Source organism: Sapajus apella, unplaced genomic scaffold (assembly GCF_009761245.1).
Source record: "Sapajus apella isolate SASKATOON/1434 unplaced genomic scaffold, GSC_monkey_1.0 scaffold74, whole genome shotgun sequence".
NCBI lineage: Eukaryota > Metazoa > Chordata > Mammalia > Primates > Cebidae > Sapajus > Sapajus apella.
In genome coordinates, this window is record NW_022437014.1 from 6,389,255 (window position 1) to 6,410,479 (window position 21,225).

At 39.7% G+C, this 21,225-nt stretch overlaps 1 protein-coding gene across 3 annotated transcripts in view; it reads left to right on the plus strand.

Moving 5' to 3' along the window:
* PELI2 (pellino E3 ubiquitin protein ligase family member 2) overlaps positions 1-21,225 on the plus strand; it is a 180,790-nt gene that overhangs the window by 46,055 nt on the left and 113,510 nt on the right. For 2 of the 3 annotated variants that reach the window (XM_032251153.1, XM_032251155.1), the window contains exon 2: positions 14,101-14,230. In XM_032251153.1, coding sequence (XP_032107044.1) covers positions 14,101-14,230 — 130 coding nt within the window. Of the gene's footprint in view, positions 1-11,034; positions 11,961-14,100; positions 14,231-21,225 lie in introns of those variants that run through there. The other variant, XM_032251154.1, reaches the window with a different exon arrangement.

The following is a 21,225-nucleotide window of genomic DNA, read 5'->3' on the forward strand; positions in this document are numbered from 1 at the left end:
TATTCTGCAACTTTACTGAATTTGTTGATCAATTCTAACAGTTTTCTTGTAGAGTTTTTACATTTTTCCAAATATAAGATTATATTATCTGCAAACAAGGATAGCTTGATTTCTTCCTTTCCAGTTTGGATGCCCTTTATATCTTGTCTGATTGCTCTAGCTAGGACCTCCAGTACTACGTTGAGTAATGGTGGTGATGGTAGGCATCCTTGTTGTGTTCCAGATCTTCGAGGAAAGGCTTTCAGCTTTTCCCCATTCAGTTTGATACTAGCTGTGGGTCTGTCATATGTGGCTTTTATTGTGTTGAGGCGTGTTACTTCTATACCTAGTTTTTTGAGTGCTTTTATCATGAAGGGATGTTGAATTTTATCAGATGCTTTGTAAGCATTAATTGAAGTGATCATATGGTTCTTATCCTTCATTGTGTTGGTACAGTGTATCACATTGATTTATTTGTTTATGTTAAACCATCCTTGCATCCTAGGAATAAATCCTACTGGGTCATAATGAATGATCTTTCTAATGTATTAATGTATTAGGTTTGGTATTATTTTGTTGTAGATTTTTGCATCAATATTCACCAGAGATATTGACATGTAGTTTTCTTTTTTTGACATGTCTTCGTAATACTGGCCTCATGGAATACATTTAAAAAGTATTCCTTCCTGTATTTTTTGGAATAGTTTGAGTAGGATTGGTATTAGTTATTCTTTAAATTCTTGGTATAATTTAGCAGTTAAGTCACCAGGTTCTGGGCTTTTCTTTACTGGGAGACTTCTTATTACATCTTTGATCTTACTTGTTATTGGGCTGTTTAGGTTTTGGATTTCTTCCTGGTTCAATCTTTGTAGGTTGTGTGTATCTAGGAAATTTTCCATTTCTTCTAGATTTTCTAATTTATTGGCATATAGTTGCTCATAGGAGCCACTAATGATCCTTTGGATTTCTGCAGTAGTATCAGTTGTAATATCTTCTTTTTCCTTTCTGATTTTATTTATTTGGGCCTTGTCTCTTTTCTCATAGTTAATGTGGCTAAATGTTTGTCAATTTTTTTTTTTTTTTTTTAAAACAACTTTTTGTTTCATTGATGTATTATTTCTTTCATTTCAATTTTATTTTCTGATCTTTATTATTTCTTCTACTGATTTTGGGTTTGGCTTGCTCTTGCTTTTCTCGTTCTTTAACATGCATCGTTAGATTGTTCATTTGAATTTTTTCTCTTTTGATGTAGGCACTTAGCAGCTATAAACTTCCGTGTTAGTACTACTTTGCTGTATCTGATAGGTTTTGTTATGTTGTGTTTCCATCATCATTTGTTTCAGGAAACTTTTTAGTTTCCTTCTTAAGTTCTTCATGTACCCACTGGTCATTCGGTAGCATATTGTTTAATTTACATGTATTCTCACAGTTTCCAAAATTTCTCTTTTTATTAATTTCTTGTCTTATTCCATTGTGATCAGAGAAGATGCTTCATATTTCAATTTTTTTTGATGTTTTAAGACTTGTTTAACACTTGTTTTCAAGTTGCCTGTCTTCAAGTTCATATGTAACTTAATATCAGCTTGGACAGACCATATAATGTGGTCTGTCCTTGAGAATGATTCATGTGATGAGGAAAAGAATGTGTATTCTGCAGCTCTTGGATGAATGTTTTTTAAATATCTATTAGATCTATTTTTTTTTTCTGTAGTTCAGATGAAGTGCAATGTTTCTTTGTTGATTTTCTGTTTGGAAGACCTGTTCACTATTGAAAGTGGGGTATGAAGTCTCCAGTTATTATTGCATGGGGGCCTGTCTCTCTGTTTAGCTCTAATATTATTTTCTTGATATATCTGGCTGCTCCAATTTAAAATTGTTATATCCTCTTGCTGAGTTGGCCCCTTTATAATTATATAGTGACTGTCTCTGTCTCTTCTAATACCTTCTTTCTTGAAATCTGTTTTGTCCAAGTATGGCGACTCCTGCTCTTTTTTGGTTTCCATTGGCATGGAATATCTTTTTGCATTCCTTTATTGTCAGTCTATATGTATCTCTATAGGTGAAGTGCGTTTCTTGTAGGCAACAGATCAGTGGGGTCTTTACATTAAATGTAAATAGGCTAAACTCCCATTATTATTAAGGACTTCTACCATTTGTTATTTGTTTTGTGGTTGTTACATGGTCTTCTCTTCTTTCTTCTTGTTTTCCTCCAGTGAAGGTGATTTTCTCTGGTGGGATGATTTAGTTTCTTTTTATTTTTTGGGTATCCATTCTATGTTTTTTGATTTGAGGATAACATGAGGCTTGCAAATACGGTCTTGTATCCCATTATTTTAACCCAGTAACAACTTAACACTATTTGCATAAACAAACAAAAATAAAACTAAGAAAAATGCTATGCTTTAACTTTGCCACCCCCCAGCCACTTTTTAACGTTTTGTTCTGTTTATATCTTACTGTACTTTCTTGAAACGTTGCTGTAGTTACTATTCTTGATTGGTTCATATACTTAGGATAAAAGTAGTTTACACACCATAGTTACAGTTTTACAATATTCTGTGTTTTTCTGTGTACTTACTGTTAGTTGTGAGTTTTGAACCTTCAGGTGATTATCTGTTGCTCATTAATGTTCTTTTGCTTCTGATTGAAGTACTTCCTTTAGCATTTCTTGTAGGAGGGGTCTGGTATTGATGAAATTTCTCAGCTTTTGTTTGTCTGGGAAAGTCTTTATTCTTCATGTTTGAAGATTTTTTTTTTTTTCTGAATACATTATTCCAGGGTAAAAGTGTTTTCCTTCAGTGCTTTATCCATGTCATGTTACTCTCTTCTGGCCTCTAAGGTTTCCACTGAAAAGTCTGTTGCCAGACATATTGGAGCTCCATTGTATGTGATGATGATGATTATTATTATTATTATTATTTTGCTGCTTTTAGGATTCTTTCTTTGTTCTTTACCTTTGGGAGTTTGATTATTAAATACCTTGAGATAGTCTTCTTTGGGTTAAATCTGCTTGGCGCTATGTAATCTCTTCTTGTAGTTGGATATTGATATCTTTCCTTAAATTTGGGAAGTTCTCTGTTACTACCCTTTGAATAAACTTTCTATTCCTGTCTCTCTCTGTAGCTTCTTTTTAAGACCAATAACTCTTTAGATTTGCCCCTTGAGGCTGTTTCCAAGATCTTGTAGGCATGCTTCTTTGTTTTTTATTCTTTTTTCTTTCGTCTCCTCTGTGTATTTTCAAATAGCCTGTCCTTAGGCTCACAGATTTTTCTGCTTGATCCATTCTGCTATTAAAGGACTTTGATGCATTCTTCAGTACTCCAATTGCACTTTTTCAGCTCCAGAATTTCTGCTAGATTCTTTTTGATTATTTAAATCTCTTTGTTAAATTTGTCTGGTAGAATTTGGAATTCTTTTCTGTGTTATCTTGAATTTCTTTGGGTTTCCTCAAAAACAGCTATTTTGAATTCTCTGTGTGAAAGGTCACATATATTGTTTCTCTAAGTTTGGTACCTGGTGCCTTATTTAGTTCATTTGTTGAGGTCATGTTTTCCTTGGTGGTGTTAATGCTAGCAGATGTTCTTTGGTGTCTGGGCATTCAAGACTTAGGTACATATTGTAGTCTTCACCTTCTGGGCTTATTTGTAGCCCTCCTTTTTGGAATGGCTTGCTAGATATTGGAAAGGGCTTAGGTGTTGTGATCTAAGCTATGTCAGTTTTAGGGACACCTCAAGCCCAGTAATGCTGTGGTTCTTGGAGACTCATGGAGATACTGAATCAGAGTGAGTTCTCTGGATTGCCAGGCAGAGACTCTTGTTCTCTTCCCATACTTTCTCCAGACATACAGAGTCTCCTTCTCTGTTCTGAGCCACCTAAAGCTGGGGTTGGAGTGACCCTAGCACCCCTGTGGCCACCACCACTGTGACTGCACCAGGTCAGACCTGAAGCCAGCACAGCAATGGGTCTAGCCCAAGGCCTGCTGTAACTATGTTGCCAGGCAGGCCTGGCAACTGCCTATGTTCACTCAAGGCTCTGGGGCTCTATAATCAGCAGGTGGCAAAGCCAGCCAGACCTGTGTCCTTCCCTTTGAGCAGTGAGGTCCCCCAGGCCCTGGGTGGGTCTGAAAGTGCCATCCTGAAGTCAGGGACTAGGGTCGAAAACTTTAGAAGTCTACCCAGCGTTCTGTTTTCTTTTGGCTGACTTGGCCCTCAGACTGGAAGATGCAGTTCTTCCCTCCCCTTTCCAAAGGCAGAGAAGCCTCACTCTGTAGCCACTGCCACCCTAGGCCATGAGGAGTACTGCCAGGCTACTGCCAGTGTTTCCTTATAGCCTAGAGTCTCTTAAGTCAGCTTGTTGTGAATGCTGCCTGGCCTGGTACTCACCCTCAGGGCAGTGGGCTCCCCTCTAGTCCAGGAAAGGTCAAGAAATGGCGTCCAGGAGTCAAGTCCTAGAATCAGGGACCCCAGGATCCCGCTTGGTGCTCTACCCACCTTGTGGCTGTGCTGGTACCTAAGGTGCAAGGCAGAGTGCCCTTTCCTTTTCCCACTGCCTTTCTCAAGCAGAAGCAGGTTTGCCCCACAGCTACCACAGCTGAGAATGTGCTGAGTTTCAACAGAAGCCAGCAAGTCTCACCAGAAGCCACCAAGGTCCTTGATGTAGTAGCTGCACATTGCTGCTGGTTATTCAGGATTCAAGGGGTCTTCAGTTAGCAGGTGATGAAGGCTGCCAGGACTTGGCCCTTCTCTTCAAGGCAGCAGGTTCCCTTCTTGCCCAAGTCATATCTAGAAATGTCATCTGGAGCTAGGGCTAGGAACAGGGCCTAATGACTGACTGATGCCTGACCTGCCATGACTCAGCTGGTTTCCAAGATGCAAGACAGAGTCCTCCCTACTCTTGCCTCTCCTCTCTTCATTTGGGCAGAAAGAAAGGGTCTCTTTTGGAGCCACAGGCTGTTCAGCCTGAGGTTAGGGGAAGGGTGATGGCAGCACTCCCTTGGCTGTTTCAGCTGGTGTCCCCCTCCCCTTTGCAAGCCCACTGTCTCTGCACCTAGTTCATCACTAGGACTCAGCTAAGAGTTGCAGTCCTTCTGGCCTCAGCTGCCTTTCAAGTTTACATGGAGACACAGAGCACTCTATTCCTTGGTGGTGAGGTTTGCGCGGACTCAACTTCAGACCACTGGGATGAGTGATTGGCCAGAGCAGGTTTAAATGCTCCCTCCATGGATGGGCGTCACCTGAGTTTGGTCCGGCTTTCCTTTCTGATCTAACAGAACAGCACTGAGTTCAATGTCTCACCATTGCTGTGCTCTCCCTCCTCAGCTCCCAGAGAAGCTCAAAGCACTAGGCTGCTGCTGCTGCGTGGGGTGCGGACAGGGTGGCATTGATGGCTCAGGACTGTTTCTTCGGTCTCTTCCAGAGCCTCTTTCAGTGATCATGAAGTTAAAACCAAGTACTGTGAGTGCTTGCCTGATTTTTGGTTCTCATGAAGGTGTTTTTTTCTGTGTAGATAGTTGTTAACTTGGTGTCCTTGTGAGGGGGACAGTGGCTGGAGCCTTTTATTCTGCCATCTTGCTCTGCCTCCTCCCATATGCAGCGTTTCCTAAGCATAGAGAAATAAACATTGTTCCATTTCTAGGCTTTATAGTCCATTGGGCCAGGGGAAGTTCATGCATATATGATAGGTTGAATATAAAAGGGGTTGGGACTATAATTTCATGAAACCAATGTCAGGCACTTATTGGCATATGGGCATTTTCTTAAACACAGTTGGAATAGTGCATTTATACAGTGAATTAGTGTGAGCTACCTCAAGACTGGTGCCACATTGCAGGGGTTTATCAGAGACTGTGTGCCCTGCCTTTGAGTCTGTCTCCAGTGTCACGTCCTGTTCATCTGCAGGGTACAGTCTACTTTGATTACAGGAGTTGCTGATGATTTGTTGGTGCAAGTGACAGAGCAGTTGCTTTGGAAGGAAGGCAGAGCCTTTAGCCTGTAATGAAAAACTGACCACCTCCAGAGTGTGATCATGTGATGCTAATGTGACCTCCCCTTCTGGAGTCCACATCTTTTCCATCCCATGTGGATGTCGCTGTAAGAGTTCAGGCTAGTTAGGATAAACTGTGATGTCTCCAAAGTGTGACTAGGAGCACCTGGCACCCCTCTTCTTGCTCTGGTTTCCCATAGAAAATTCTTGTTGACAAATACATTTTTAGGTGGCAGGTATCTTTTTAAGACTCCATCTTTGTGTCGTATGCCAATAAATGTTTTGAATTTAAAAACTGTCAGTGTTGTCTACTGGAAAGTGTATGAAGTTTGGAATAAGACAAAACTGATGCAGCCTTTTTCTGCTTGACCTTTCCTAACTCTGTAAGTTCATGTGTGTTTCAGCCATTCTGAGCCTTTTTTCTGCCCACTAGGAGTAATAATGCCTCCTTCACAGAGTTTCTTGGCACATAGTAAGTATACAGCAAATGTTACCGATTCCCATTAATATGTGAACTCTAAACTATAAATCAGAAAAACCCTTTATTACTTGGTAAAGTTTCTTACACAGCATTTTCATTACTCTTTGCATCCTTCAAATACCTTTACTATAAAGACCAACCATTTGTTCTGAATATATGAAGAGTTAAATTTTCATCACACATTTATTAAATAAATGTTTTTAAGTCTCCAGAATTTAAAAAAAAAAAAAAAAAGTGAAGCCTGAAAGGGTCTTATGGGTTTGAATTGAAATACCTCTGTTGCAACAGCTGAAACAGGCGTGGCAGCAGCACTTGGACATTTTATTTCTACAAACTTACTGGCTGAAAAGCTTGCCAGACCAGGGAACATTCTGACCTTCCTTCACGGGACAGTGACTTTTTGCCTTTGTAAGCAGAATTTCATCTTTATGTTTGGAATCTATTCTATATTAAAGATGGTTGGTATGGTTTGAATGTGCCCCCCAAAGTTCATGTGTTGGAAACTTAATTCCCAGTGCAACAGTGTTGAGAGGCAGGGCCTATAAGAGGTGATTAGGTCATGAGGGCTGCACCCTTGTGAATGGATTAATGCCGTTATGTCAGGAGTGGGTTCCTGATAAAAGGATGAGTTCATTTTCTTGCTCTCTCTCGCACACCTGCTCTCTTGCCCTTCCATTTCCACCATGGGATGAAATATTGGTGGAGGCCAAGTGGGCCGCTCCAGATGCAGGCCCCCTGATCTTGGACTTCCCAGTCTCCAGAACTGTAAGGGAGAAATCTCTATTCTTTATAAATTACCCAGTCTCAGGTATTCTGTTACAGCAGCACAAAACATACTAAGATAATGGCCCTCTCATCAGGCAGCCAGCCTGTAGGTTTTCAGTGCTTACCATGTTTCCCTGGTACACTGTGCAAGGTGCCAAAGATACAGAAGGCCTCACTTTTTTAGAACTCACATTCCCTAGGGGGTTGGAATGGGCAGGGAAGATTTGGTGATAGTTTTGAAGAGCAGAGGACAGTGTTCCACTTAAAATAGATTGGGGACCAGCTGGGCACAGGGGCACATACCTGTAATCTTAGCACTTTGAGAGGCTGAGGTGGGCAGATCACTTGAGGTCAGGAGTTCAAAACTAGCCTGGCCAACATGGCAAAACCCTGTCTCTATTAAAAATACCCAAAATAGCTGGGTGTGGTGGTGCATGTCTGTAATCCCTGTTACCCAGGAGGCTGAGGCATGAGAATCACTTGAACTCAGGAGATGGAGGTTTTAGTGAGCCAAGATCGTGCCACTGTACTTCAACCTAGGTGACAGAAGAGACTTTGTCTCAAAAAAAAAAAAAAAAAAATAGATTGGGGACCAACACAGAGTTAGTGAAATAGGGAGAGAGATGACTGTGGGAAGGGTTTGGGTCTTCCTGTTTCAGAAACCTATTACTGTATAACCAGCTACCCCAAACTTAGTGGGTTAAAACATGTTACGTAATGCACAGTTCTGTGGGTCAGGAGTTTGGACAATTTTGCCCCATGTGGTATTGGCTGAGATTACCTGGTGGTCATCAGCTGGTCTGGAGTGTCTATGATGTCTTCACTCATGTCTGCTGCCTTAGCAGGGTGGATGGAAGGGTGGGCTCTGCTGGGACTGCTGACCAGAGTGCCTGCATGTGGCCTTCCCAGCATGGCGGTCCCAGGGTAGTTGGCTTTTCACACTGGCCTTTGGAAGTCTCAGAACATCACTTCCTCTGCATCTCGTTGGTAAGAAAGCCAGTAGAGCCAGCCCAGATTTAGGGAGAAGGGAATTAGAGTCCACCTCTTAGTGAGAGAAGAAGCCCTTTTAATCTGTCACACTGGGTTCCTTGATAGAAGAGCTGCTGGGAGACTTTAAGGAGGGGAGGTTGGATGGTGTGCTGGGTGTATGATGAATGATTAAATGTACTTTTGGATCTGGGGGAAAAGATTGAAATAGTAGACTGAAAAGCCAGCAAATATTGGAAGCAGAATAATGATGTGGGCACTTTTCGAGATTCTTGGCTTTCTGAGGAGAAAATGGAAATCGGAGTGGAGGCTCATAGTGAAGCTTAGGGTTGGAGGCATTTGCTTGTTTTTGCTTTGTTTTGAAGATGGGTGAGGCCACCAGTGACTCATTCTTTTCCAAATCATGGTTGTGCATTTTCTTTCTCTTAACTGACCTCTTACCTGATTAAACGCTATTGAAATTCTTTGGTCTTTGGTGATATAACTTTCTCCTGTTCCTGGTTCTTTTGCTTGTGACAAAGAAGGGGCTGTTTCCTTAAATAGTTTATTTCTCAGACTCTGTCCATGCCTTCCTTGCCTCCTTATTCTGCACCTTGTTCTTGAGTAGCCTCATTTATTCTCATGACTTTAACTACCGCTGCATGGTGAAGGCCCCAGGGTTGTAAAGTCTCTGGAGCTCCACACCTAACTTCAGTTGCCTCCTCCATGCCTGACCTGGATGTCTCTGTAATTCCTATTCCTATTTGTAACGATGCTATCACTCTGGTCAAGCCAGAAGGCTATATGATGTTCCCTCGATCTATCCCTAATCCTGTGCATTCAAACAGGTTACTAGTTACTGTGAACTTTGTCTTTAAAGCTAGGGGTTTTTACCTGTGGCTGCATCACTTGGGGAGCTTTGTGTAAGTATCACTTGGGGAGCTTAGCAAAAATGCAGACCTGGAGCCTCATCCCAGGCTTATTGAACCAGAATCTCTTGGGTTGTAGGTGTTCATATTTTTGTAAGATTTCCCATGTGATTCTGATGTTCAGTTCATATTGAAAACAACTCTAAATTTGTCTCTAATCCTTCAGTTCATCTCCACCATCCTTGCTTTGGTTTAGGCTTTTATAGTTTCCTGTGGGTGGCGTCACAGATTACCACAAACTTGGTAACGAAAACAGATGTTTATTCTCGTACAGTTCTAGAGGGCACAAGTCTGAAATCAAGGTGTCTGCAGGGCCCTGCTGCCCCTGAAGGCTCTTAAGGGGAGAATCTTTCCTTGGCGCTTCCAGCTTCTGGGGCTCCAAATGTTCCTTGGCTTGTGGTGGTATCACCCCAGTCTCTGCTTCCGTCCTCATATGGTTGTCTCCTCTCTATCCCTGTGTATCTCTTACAAAATCACTTGCCGTTCGATTTAGGACCTGTCAGTAATCCAGGATTATGGCATCTCGAGATCCTGGATTTAATCACATCTGCAAACACCCGTTTTCCAAAAGGTCACATTCACAGGTTCCAGGACACGGACGTACCTTTGTTGTTGTTGTTGTTGTTTTCGTTGTTGTTGTTGTTGTTGTTTTAGACAGAGTCTCGCTCAATCACCCAGGTGGAGCGCAATGGTGCGATCTTGGGTCACTGCAACCTCTGCCCCCAGGTTCAAGCCATTCTTCTGCCCCTGCCTCCCTGGTAGCTAGGACACGCCACCATGCCCAGCTAATTTTTTGTATTTTTAGTAGAGACAGGGTTTCACCATGTTGGCCAGGCTGATCTTGAACTCCTGACCTGAAGTGATCCACCTATCTTGGCCTCCCAAAGTGCCAGATTACAGGCATGAGCCACTGACCCTGGCCTTGGACATGTCTGTTTAAGGTTGCCATCCAACCCACTGCATAAAGCTCTCCATGACTATGGTGGTTCTGCTGTCTGATCATCTTGCCTCTAATCTGGTCTGCTCTTGCCTCTAATCCCTTCCATTTCCTCCTGCACTGTGCCACTGCACGTGATTACTTTATATTTCCAATCATGTTAGCCATTTGCGTAAATCTTACCAGACTTTCCATTCGCCTTAGGGTGAAAAGCCATAGCACTTAGGGAGTACCAGTGATAGGGTTTAGCTCCGTGTCCCCACCCAAATCTCGAATTATAATTCCCGTGTATCAGAGGAGGAGAGGTCTGGTAGGAGGTGATTGGATGGGGGTGTGCGGATTTCCTCCTTGCTGTTCTCATGATAATGAATGAGTTCTTACAAGATCTGATGGTTTAAAAGTGTGTGGCACTTTTCCCTTCTTGACCTCTCTCCTGCTGCCATGAGAAGAAGGTGCTTTTTTCCCCTTTGCCTTCTGCCATGATTGCAAGTTTCCTGAGGTTTCCCAGTTGTGCTTCCTGTTAAGCCTGTGGCACGGTGAGTCAATTAAACCTCTTTTCTTCACAGGTAGTTCTTTATAGCAGTGTGAGAATGGACTGATACAATCAGGCCGTTAAAATCGGGCTCCTGCCTACCTTTTACCCTTCTTTCCCACTGCTGTCTCCATTTGAACTTCATTCTCTCCACAGTGCTGAACTGCCTGTAGTCCTCCTTGCCTTGCACATTGTATCAGCCCTTCACTTTCCATTTAAACTTCCTAGATTTCTTTCTCTCTTTCTTTTTCTTTTTTGTCAGTCTTGCTCTCTCACCCAGGCCGGAGTGCAGTGGTGTATGATCTTGGCTAACTGCAGTCTCCACTTGCCTGGCTCAAGTGATCTTCCCACCTCAGCTGCCCGAGTAGCCATGACTACAGATGTATGGCACCATGCCAGACTAATTTTTGTATTTTCTGTGGAGGGGGGGTTTCAACATGTTGCCCAGGCTGATTTTGAACTCCTGGGCTCAAGCGATGCACTCACCTTGGCCTTCTAAAGTGCTGGGATTACAGGTGTGAGCCGTTGTGACTGCCAAGATTTCCACAGTTCAAACAGTGCTTCCACCATGAAGCCTTCTCTAATGTGTCCTCTCATGCGCTCAGTGCTATAAGTGCATCTTGTTACATGTATATTTATCGTATTTGTTACTGTGCCTTTCTCTCCTTCTGAGAAGAGAACCCTGTGAAGGCAGGGAAGCTGATATTCATCACTGTAGCTCTAATACTTTGCATTATAAATATTGAATGAATGACCATGTAGCTTAACCTAATTAGAAACTTGTCTCATGGTGACACTAGTTTTTCCACTGCTACTTTAATTATTTCCAATAGGATTTTTCATCTAGATGTATTAAGTAAGTAGGCAGTCTGTAAGTAGACTGGCTTATTATTTGCTTAACCTGCAATATCTGTGCCTCTATGCTTAGGCAATTTAAATTAAAATGTTTCTGCATGTGTTAAGGTTGACACTTCTGTTTTCTTTTCCTCCCTTCGTTTTACATACAGCTTCTGGGTTGTTAGTAGCAGAAATCAAATTAAGTTAGCCAAAGCTAAAGGAATTTTGTCAGGAAGAGCTGGAGTACATCTGGGCTAATAGAAACCTTTAAGGATCCTCTTTCCATTGCTTTTTGTTGCTTGTCTCTGTTCATCTGCTTTTTTTTTTCACTTTGACTGCTTTTTCAGCCCTATAACACTGTGACATCCCCACAGCAGTTACAGCTCTGGCCAGCAACTGAGAATGGATGGCTGTCTCCCTGTCCCAATTTTTTATTTTCCAAAATTAGAATGTCATTGGAAAGGTTGGGCCAGATGTCAGCCTCTGGCCAATCAGCCCCAGAGTGGTGGGGAAGATGTTGGCATGGCCATTTCATTCAGACGTGGTGCTGGGGTTGGCCTTTCGAGTTAAGGAATAGACCCGAGAGAAGGGAGTATAGCTGTGATCAGATAGCCAAACGAGCATCTGCTGTCCTCTTATGAGGCTAAGACCTATTGACCTGGAGCCTATAGTTAAGAAAGATGCAGTGCATAGTTGTGCCAGACCCCTATCAACTCCAGTGGGGATGCCAGCGGATTCAAGAGGCTGAAGAAGAGACCTAGAGTTAGCAGATGAGACATGGGGTTTTGTTGGTGGCTTATATACAGGGGAGAGAGTCCAGTGGCGGTGGGTTGAGCAGGAGAACCACAACTGCATACAAAAGGCATGCAGTTGACATAGCATTTTCACTTATCGCCCTCCCCCTAACAACTGCCACTTGCCAGCCTTCACTTAATCCAAAACAAAGGGCCTTGATATCCTGTAGAGCCTGCATTCCACGGGACTGGATGGGTGCTCAAGTGTTCCTCATAGATAAGGAATAACTCTCTGGGTTGGCCACTCTCAGATACCTTAGCTTGGAACTCTGAACACACATTCAGGTAAATCTACCATACAGGTTCATTCTCAGTCACATTATTGCTGTCAGGTGTGCCTGCCATACACACAGAGCTGGGTAGAAGTGAAGGGCGTAGCAAGCCTTGCCAGATCTTATACTAATTATGTGTAGACCACAGTAGTGGAAATGTTCCTCTAAGTTGTTTACAGTCCTGACTTTAATTGGTTCACAGATGCTTCCTTTAATATAGAATGTTCATCTTGATTTAAGTGACATGGAAATTTATTAAAACAGTGGGTTTGTAATGGTTGTTGTCTCATGGATATTTTATAGTGGTCATCACAAATACGTTTAAGAAAATTATGTACACGATTCTGATCTTGCCTGAGAAAAATGAGAGGAATAAGACTTGAAATAAATTATCTTTTTATTCTAGAGACACTTTCATATAGCTGACATTCCTTTGTGCAGGAAATGGAAACATTAAAATGACAGTGAGAATAACTTACAGTGATAATTGTCAGATTGTAGCTATGAGTTGACTGGTGAAACAGACACACAAAGCCCCTTCGTTCCAACTTCTGTTCCCCAGTGGGCTTTATGCCCCTGCTTCCTCCATCCAGCCACTCCCTTCTGGATGTAGTTGGAAAAGTGGAGAAGGCCCAGGAGTCTGCAGGATGGGAACAAACCACCAGACCTGCTGTCTCCAAACCTTGGTGTTTTTGGGGGAGCCTTGCAGCTATCTTACAAATCTGTGTAAATTTTAAATGTTCCTCCTTTTAGTTTCTTGAAAAGAGCTTCTGCCAAGGTGGAAGCAGAGAATAGCTGTGTTAATGTAGCAGTGTGGGCCATCATTGAGAACATACAGGTGCTGATTAATCCAGAGTTAGAAAATACAATTGAAAATTGAAATTCTAACTGTGATCCTCAATTTCTTTTAAGCATTGATACTAGCTAAATGCAGGAAATCTGCTTAAGGATATTATATGCTTTCTATATGACTTTGAAGTTATTTGACAATTTGTGGACTAAAACTCATGAATATGTTTTACAAACTAATTTTTGCTAACAAAAAATACATTTAATTTCTGCAAGCTGTTTTTTGCTAATCTGACAGTGTAGGGTTCAAGCAGAAATGGGAATGAATGTGGAGGATTCAGAACTTTTAAGAAAACAAGTAACTAAATTGGTTGTCTTATAAATAAAGATCCTGCAGATAACATTAACTTGGTTTGAAAATGAGAGATGCGGTTTAATTAGTATGCTATTTTCTAACTAGTTCGTTTAAAAATATTTCTCAAGCGTATCTCTGGGGTCTATTAGAATGGTGCTAGTTGAATTGAGCCAGCCCTAATATGGCCTCTGCAGAATACTCATTTGCTTATTTATACTCTGCCTCTTTCCAAAAAGATTTGAAGAGTCTGACTTTATAAAATAGGAAACCTATAAGTACTTGTACATCACTCTTAAATTAAATTCCTGGAGGTGATGTGAATTTCATTACAACCAGAGTCTGTGTTGCAGCCCTTTCCCTTTGTGGAGTGTTTAGTGGGCAATTCCTTTATGACCATTCCTGTCTTTCCCTTAGTCCCTCTAACTTTTATGTTTAAAATTTGAAAAATCTGCAGATAGATGAACTCTTTCTTCTGTTTCTAGGTACAATGGTGCTTTACCCAATGGCGATAGAGGACGGAGGAAAAGTAGATTTGCCCTCTACAAGCGGCCCAAGGCGAATGGCGTCAAACCCAGCACGGTCCATGTGATTTCCACGCCCCAGGCGTCCAAGGTAGGTGGGTCTGGCAGGGTTGGGAGGGTGCTGATAAACAGTGACTCACAGATAATCCTTGTCTGCCGCTCCTTTTCCTTTAGTCTTGTTTTCACATTGGACAGTCTCTCAGACCATTTGAGCCTTGTTGTGAGGGGCCATGCTGTGCATTATAGGGTTTTTAGCAGCTTCCCTGGCCTTTACCTGCTAAATGCCAGTGGCATCCCCCCCATTCTTGTTCCCCACAGTTGTTAACCACCAAAAATGTCATTGCAGCCTGTCTCCTGGGGAGGGCTGGGCAGGCAAAGTCTCCCCTGTTAGGAAGCACTGCCTTAGGATACAAAGCAGCTAGCATATATTAATGTGGAATAGATGTAGTTGAAACATGATGTTCTTTATCCTAAAGAGTTTTTGTTTTAAATCTCGGTATAAACCTTATGATTTATTTTCCTTCTGTTAATTGAGTATGGTAGGTGGTTTTACATAATCTATATGTACATGGAATTAAATTTGTGTGGCTCTTAGAAAGATGAAAAGTATGCAGGACCAAGTGATAAAAGAAGCCAACTATACATATTTTTTTCTCGTAATTTTGAAGTGAATAAAATGCTAATTAAAAAAAACTGGTTATTTTGTTTTCTGATCTATAAGTTGAGGAAAAAATCTGAGTTTTAATTCTAGTTGGTATAGGTTACATAGTAGATTTATTACAGTGTTTCTTTAAATAAGTGCTTTAATATAGAATAATATAGTCTTATTTTATATAAAATTATATTTACATGAAGTCTTTCATATGGGGCTATTGGCTGTACCTGTTTATCATGAGATTGGACCATCTGGAGTATAAAGGAGAGTGTTGATTTCCATTTTAACTAAAAACCTACTTTTGGAAGAAAAAGGAATGGTTTCATGGAAGCACATGGGATATTTATATGCGATGTAAACATAGATCACCTTTGTTAATGTTTTTATTTTAAAAAGCTCCTATTTCTGAAGCAGTGCCATGGAAAGAATTTGTTAGGAGGTGCTGCTTAAAATGATCTTGTATTAATGAGGGGATGAGTAGATAAGAAAATATCAAACACCAAGGAGACAAGAAAGGTTAATTTTCGTAGATACGACAAAGCTAGAAAGAGAGAAATAAACTAAACATTTTTAGGCAGGAAGGACATATTATAAACAAAAACAATCCAGCTTTACAAAGATTCTGAGGACAGGTGGAGGTAAAATAGCAACAGAATCTTAAGAGGTCAAAAAAATAGGAGAAACATTTTATACTCCAAAAATGTTTGGTGAAGAACGATACCAAAACACATGTTTTTAAGCATGTGATAAGTGCCAGAAATGTTCTGGTATTATAGATGTGGTCCTTATAAGTTTGTCTGTTTGTTGACATTTCTTTTTTTTTTTTTTTTCCCTTCTCTTTTAAAAAAAATCTTAGGTTCATTTTAATACAATAGCTGACATTTTAAAAAATTTACAGAAATCTTGCTTTGATTACTCAGGCTTCCTGCTGTGATAGAGTATGAACATTTGAAACTATTGAGAGAAAAGTGTCTCTTCCTCAGTCTTTACCCACTGCTATCTCCTCCCGTGTTAGCCTTTTATGTTTTACCTTTATTCCTAGATTTTACTTCAAGTTATTTAGATTTTTATCTTTTAATAATTGTCATCTAAATCTTTGTTTAAAAATTATTATCCGCAGTACTAAGAGTAGGGCAGATTGGGTTTTGTTCTTGACCCTCTATATTTTATAATCTGGGAAAAATACATTCTCAGGGCCTAAGTTTATTCATTAGAAACTGAGTAAATTGGCTTCAGGCAGGAGCTCTGTTGAATTAGACAAGATACTTTGATTATAACCATAGAAATTATTCTGGCTAAGATAAAACAGACAAAAGTAAGAGAAATTATTATAGGCTAGCTCTCAGAATCCAGGAAAAGTTGAGTAACCAGGTTTTGAGAGAGAGGAGAACTGGAGTATCAACGAGAGTGAACATGGGTATTTTTTCAGGAGTGTTAGATAGTGAGTGTACCCCAGCCACCTTCTGTCTCTTTTAAAGCTTTTGCATTTTCAAGAGAGAGAATCTGATAGGCCTACACCGGGTCACTGAACTATGTCCCAGGAGTTGGGCAAACTAAGACCAGACATGTTTATTGTGAGCAGATCAACCAGCCCATGTTGCCTCTCAAACTCACCCTGGCCAGCTGTGCCCAGCCACTCCTGCTGCTAGGTTTGCTCTGTTGCCACCTTCTACCTTGAAGCCCCAGCTAGCTGCAAACTCAGCCCTTTACCTATTTAACCTTTTCTTCAGATACCCCTCCCACTTCCTGGCTTTAACTGAATCAGACTTTCAACCAGTGCACTCTTTAATTATTTTTTCCATGTCTTCCAGTTTGTGGAACGTATTTCAGTGACTCAGAGCCGACCCCAGAGCCTTTCCCTGACCCCTGTAGCACCCATGGTTCATAGTACTTTAACTCTTTCAGTTTCTTTTCCACTTTTCCCACTAATACAGTGCCCTTTACAGCCTGTTGTCACTTGGAAATGAGAATTATGTCTAGTTCATTCTGTTTCTTGGCATACTTCCTTTTCTCTTGTCATCAAGACATCCAGCCCATTAGCCTCTGTTTGCCCAGTGTTTGGCCCGTGTGGCCTCTCCAGGTATGTCTTAATTTCCACTCAAGATTCTCTTTCTCTGGGCTCTTTTGTATCCCTCTTCCCGTGTCTGTGTCTCTGGTCCCTTCCTGACCCTGCCAGACTTTTTTTTTTTTTTTGTCTTTATTGCTCACTCCATGCGCCTTAAGAATGCCAGTAAATGTCGTGGTACCTTGCAAAAACTGGGCTGAATTGACAGTGGTGTGTGTACCCGGATGTTTTTGATGCTGCAGCATTGGTAATGAAAGGTTCATCTTTGATTGGAGTTGTGAAAGTGGGACCTAGAAGGGTGAGTGTGGTTATCCATCGCTAGGATTTGAGCTGTTTGCCTTTTGGCTGTGTTGTTTCTTCCCTCTGCCCCAATCATTCCCTCTGCCCACCTTCTGGGGCAGAACAGAGATATCCCTTTGCTGGTGGTCATGGCAGCGGGGAAACAGGACCTCTTAGTTTTCCAGGCATGTCTATATCCAGGCTAAGTCAGATGAGGATGGCAAGTATGTGCTACTGTTGTGTAATCTCTATTTGTATAATCTTTATTCATGTACATATTTGCTCTTAGAATAATACTCAGAGGTATTTCTCTGATTATGTAATGTGCTTTTTTTAAAAAAAAATCAAAAGTCCTGTTTTACTTTTGGCCATTCTATTGCATGGGCATAGGGCCTTTAGCAATTTATTCACCCATCCATTTATTCAACAAATATTTATTCAGCACCTTCCATGGTCAGGCATCATGCCAGGTATTGAATATTCTGCCTTGAACAAACACATCCGCATGGAGCTAAACATCTAGTGAGTGGGCAAATGAGAAAGAATCAGAGGCTACACATGCAACTGCACATTGTGGAAAGGTCTAAGAGGAAGGGCACAGAATTTAGACTGGGTTTAGGGAAGGACCTTGTAAAAAAGCGGTGTGAGAGTTGCGAGCTGGAGAGGAGAGAGGAGTTGATCAAAAGAGCAGAGATCCAGGGGGCTTGTGGGCCTACCTAGAAAATTTGGGTTTTTATATCAGGGGAAATACTGAAGGATGTGAAGCAGAGGGAATGGCACATGACTGAGAATTCAAGTCAATGTATGTGTTCATTTACTTTTTTTATGACATGGGACAACTGTTTTGCTCTTACTTAACCAGCAAATAGTATGATGGTGGTGGTGGTGGTGATGGTGGAGATGCTGGTGCCTGATAGGAAATATTTTCTAGCTTCATGTTTTAAATTTAGCAACATTACTACGGAAAAGTCTTCATCATGGTTTTCCCTTCTTAGATTATGCTTTATTGAAATGTCCTTTTTTGGGTATTTTTACTTTTAAAAGTAACTGAAAATCACTTTACTCTAGCTGGCCCGTTTCCCAAATGGAAAATATTAGTAGTCTTTGATAGTTTAGAGAAACATTAGGGCCATTTAATGTCATTGCTGCAACCAGGGTTGCTTGCTCTTTACCCCGTTTGGGCTGGTATGGCTCTACTGATTGATAAATTATTGAAACACTTTCTTATCAGTTGATGAATAATAAAACAGTAAGCATGAGAAGTGGTAAAAGTAACAATCTAATTTTTAACGTACACTCATTCGCCCCAGCTGGTTGTGTAGGATGTTGTGGGATCCACTTGGGAAGTGCTTACTGACTGTCTGCCAAGCCTGTCTCCCCTGGCAGTGAGTGGCGTTGATCTCCGGCACGTTCATGATGGAGCTGGGGCGTCAGTGCTTCGGGAGAGCCATCGGCTTATCATCAGCCTTAGACTTTCTTGTTGCTCCTGCTTTTAAATAGATCTCTCTTTGGTTTATTTCATTGTTACTGCATTATAACTCTTGAATTAGTTATGTGTGGTGTTTGATACTTGTAAGTTCAAAAATTAATTTGTTGAGTATTGTATTTTAAATAAAGAGGCAAGAGAGTTTTGGGTAAGTTTTCTCTTTTGATGTCATAAAGATGAATATTTTGAATCTCTGAGAGAAGAAAAAATAACAGTGATAAAATGCAGCTAAGACTATCTTTAATACTATGCAGGAATAAAAACCTGAAACAAACGATTTGTAGGTCTAGAATCAAAAACAGTTTATTTCAACAAAAAATGTAAACATAAATCAGTCTCCAAAAAATTGAAATAACAACGTCCAAAAACATTTTATCTGAGAGTTTTGACAAGGCAAAGGAAAAAAAAATTTATGAAGTATCAGTATAATATACTGCATAGTTTAAAATAATTTTCTGACATACAGTATTTATTAGGACTTCAAAAATTGTTTTTATGTGAATGTAGCATAGAAGTTTAGGTTTATGGTCCTGATTGTTGCAAAACATATATCTACTGAGATGCAAAAACACATTTTGGAGAACTTATAAATCAGGGCAGTAAAATTTCAGTCATTATTGACAGAGCTCCAACAATTTCTCATAGAAGTGTTTTAATAATTTACTTAAAATGCAATATTCAAGACTTCGAAGATAGTGTGATGGATTTTATTGATTTTATGGAGCTGGAAGGAACAACATCTGAAATATATTAAACTTTATTAGTTATAATACTCAAGAAAAATGGTTTCAATGAGACATATTTACTCAAAAACCTTATGAATTTTTTTACAGATGTTGCAAGTATATTGCTAGGGAGAAAAAGCCTCAACTGAAATTCTGGAAAACTTTTCAGATGTTTTCATTTGATGTTGTCTCACTTACATTTCCTTATCTCTGGTTGATGCAATAAGATAAACCAAGTAAACCACTTACCTTGTTTTTTGGAAATTCTGTTATATCAAATAAAGACTAGAGAAGTAAATAACATATCTTAGACCTTGGAATTGAGGTAACTGTTTGGACCTCTAACGGGAAGCCAGAGATGAGAATATTCATGTTAATGGACGTTGTTAAAATAGCATTTGGGCTTTCTTTCTTTTTTTAGCAATTTGGCTCTATTACATGATATACAAACCAATGTGAACATTTTCCATGGTTTTAGAAAAAAGAAAAATTTTAATTATTAAAATGGACAGATTTGTTTGATGAATACTAAGTGATTGAACATATAAACCAAATACAGGAAACTGTGATGGAGAAGAAGATATTAGAGAAACAAACAAATTTGAAATGAAACAGAGTATTAATTCAAAAGGAATAACTATCATATTGTCTGGCAAATTAAAGAAAATACACTTATTTGATGACAAATCTGAGGAGTACAATTAAATTTCAGTAACATCCTTTTAATTTATTGATTCTAAGAACTTGGCTAATTGTTGTTTTCAAAGCAACATAGATTGAAGGCAAACAAAATTTTGTATAATTAAGCCAGAAATTAAACAGAAAATAAGGGATTTTCATAAAGCTTGGATGGTAATAGAAATAGTGAATCTAAAATCTCAGTGTTATTAGGGCTGGAAAAAGATAGAATTTAACTGATACTAGTTCAAAGTAATGGAAGATTTACTATGAGCAGTTTTATGTTATGGGAAAATCTGTATATATTTAAGACTTGGTTCACCCATTGTCCTTAGATGGAATGGGGTAAATTATCAGAATTAGATTTCTTACATCAATCATAGCTCATACATTGCTTAGCTTGTGACAGATACATCAAATAAAAAGATCATACCAGTAATTTGTAACAATTAACAGATGACTTGAAAATTATTAGCATGATTTGATGAATGATTGCCATTATAACTTACTTCACCTGGGATACAGTTTCATAGTATGTGTAGTTCATATTATTTAGAGAATAAATGGAATATTTTTAAATTATGCACCTAATTTTTTTTATTAAAAGGCTGGTTGTTAAATATCACTCCTGGGATGAATAACTTTAATAAATATATCTGTGATTAGGTGATTATCTTATTTTACGTTTTACATAGAGTGAGTTTTAGATCAAGAATTGGCTGTTACTAACCCTCTATTACATTTCTATGAATTTTGACTAATTGGTACTTTTCTGTAAAATTTGAATAATCAATACTTTTATGTTTTTATATAGTTTTTTTTTTTGGTAGTTTTGTCATTGCAAATAATGTAAGTATAGTAATTTGTGAGCTGTTCTTTTTCCTTCTTATTTTGGTTTAGTTTTTTACTTCTGTCACTCACAAAGCAAACATCAGACTCTCTTATTTAAATACATTTTTTTTTCAAATCACCTAAGTAAAATGTTGAGCTTTTTGCTGCTGTGTTTGAACCAGGCAGTCTTACAATTGCACTGACTTAAGATCTGAAGCAGCATAATTACTTATCATCATTTCTTTATACAAAAGAAGGAGGAGGAGAGATTTGGAGCATGAGAGGGACTGTAAGTCTTTAAAGTAGGTTTTAAGATATAGTATGTTTAAAATTAAAATTCGAGGTATGACTTGCAGTGTCCACTGTG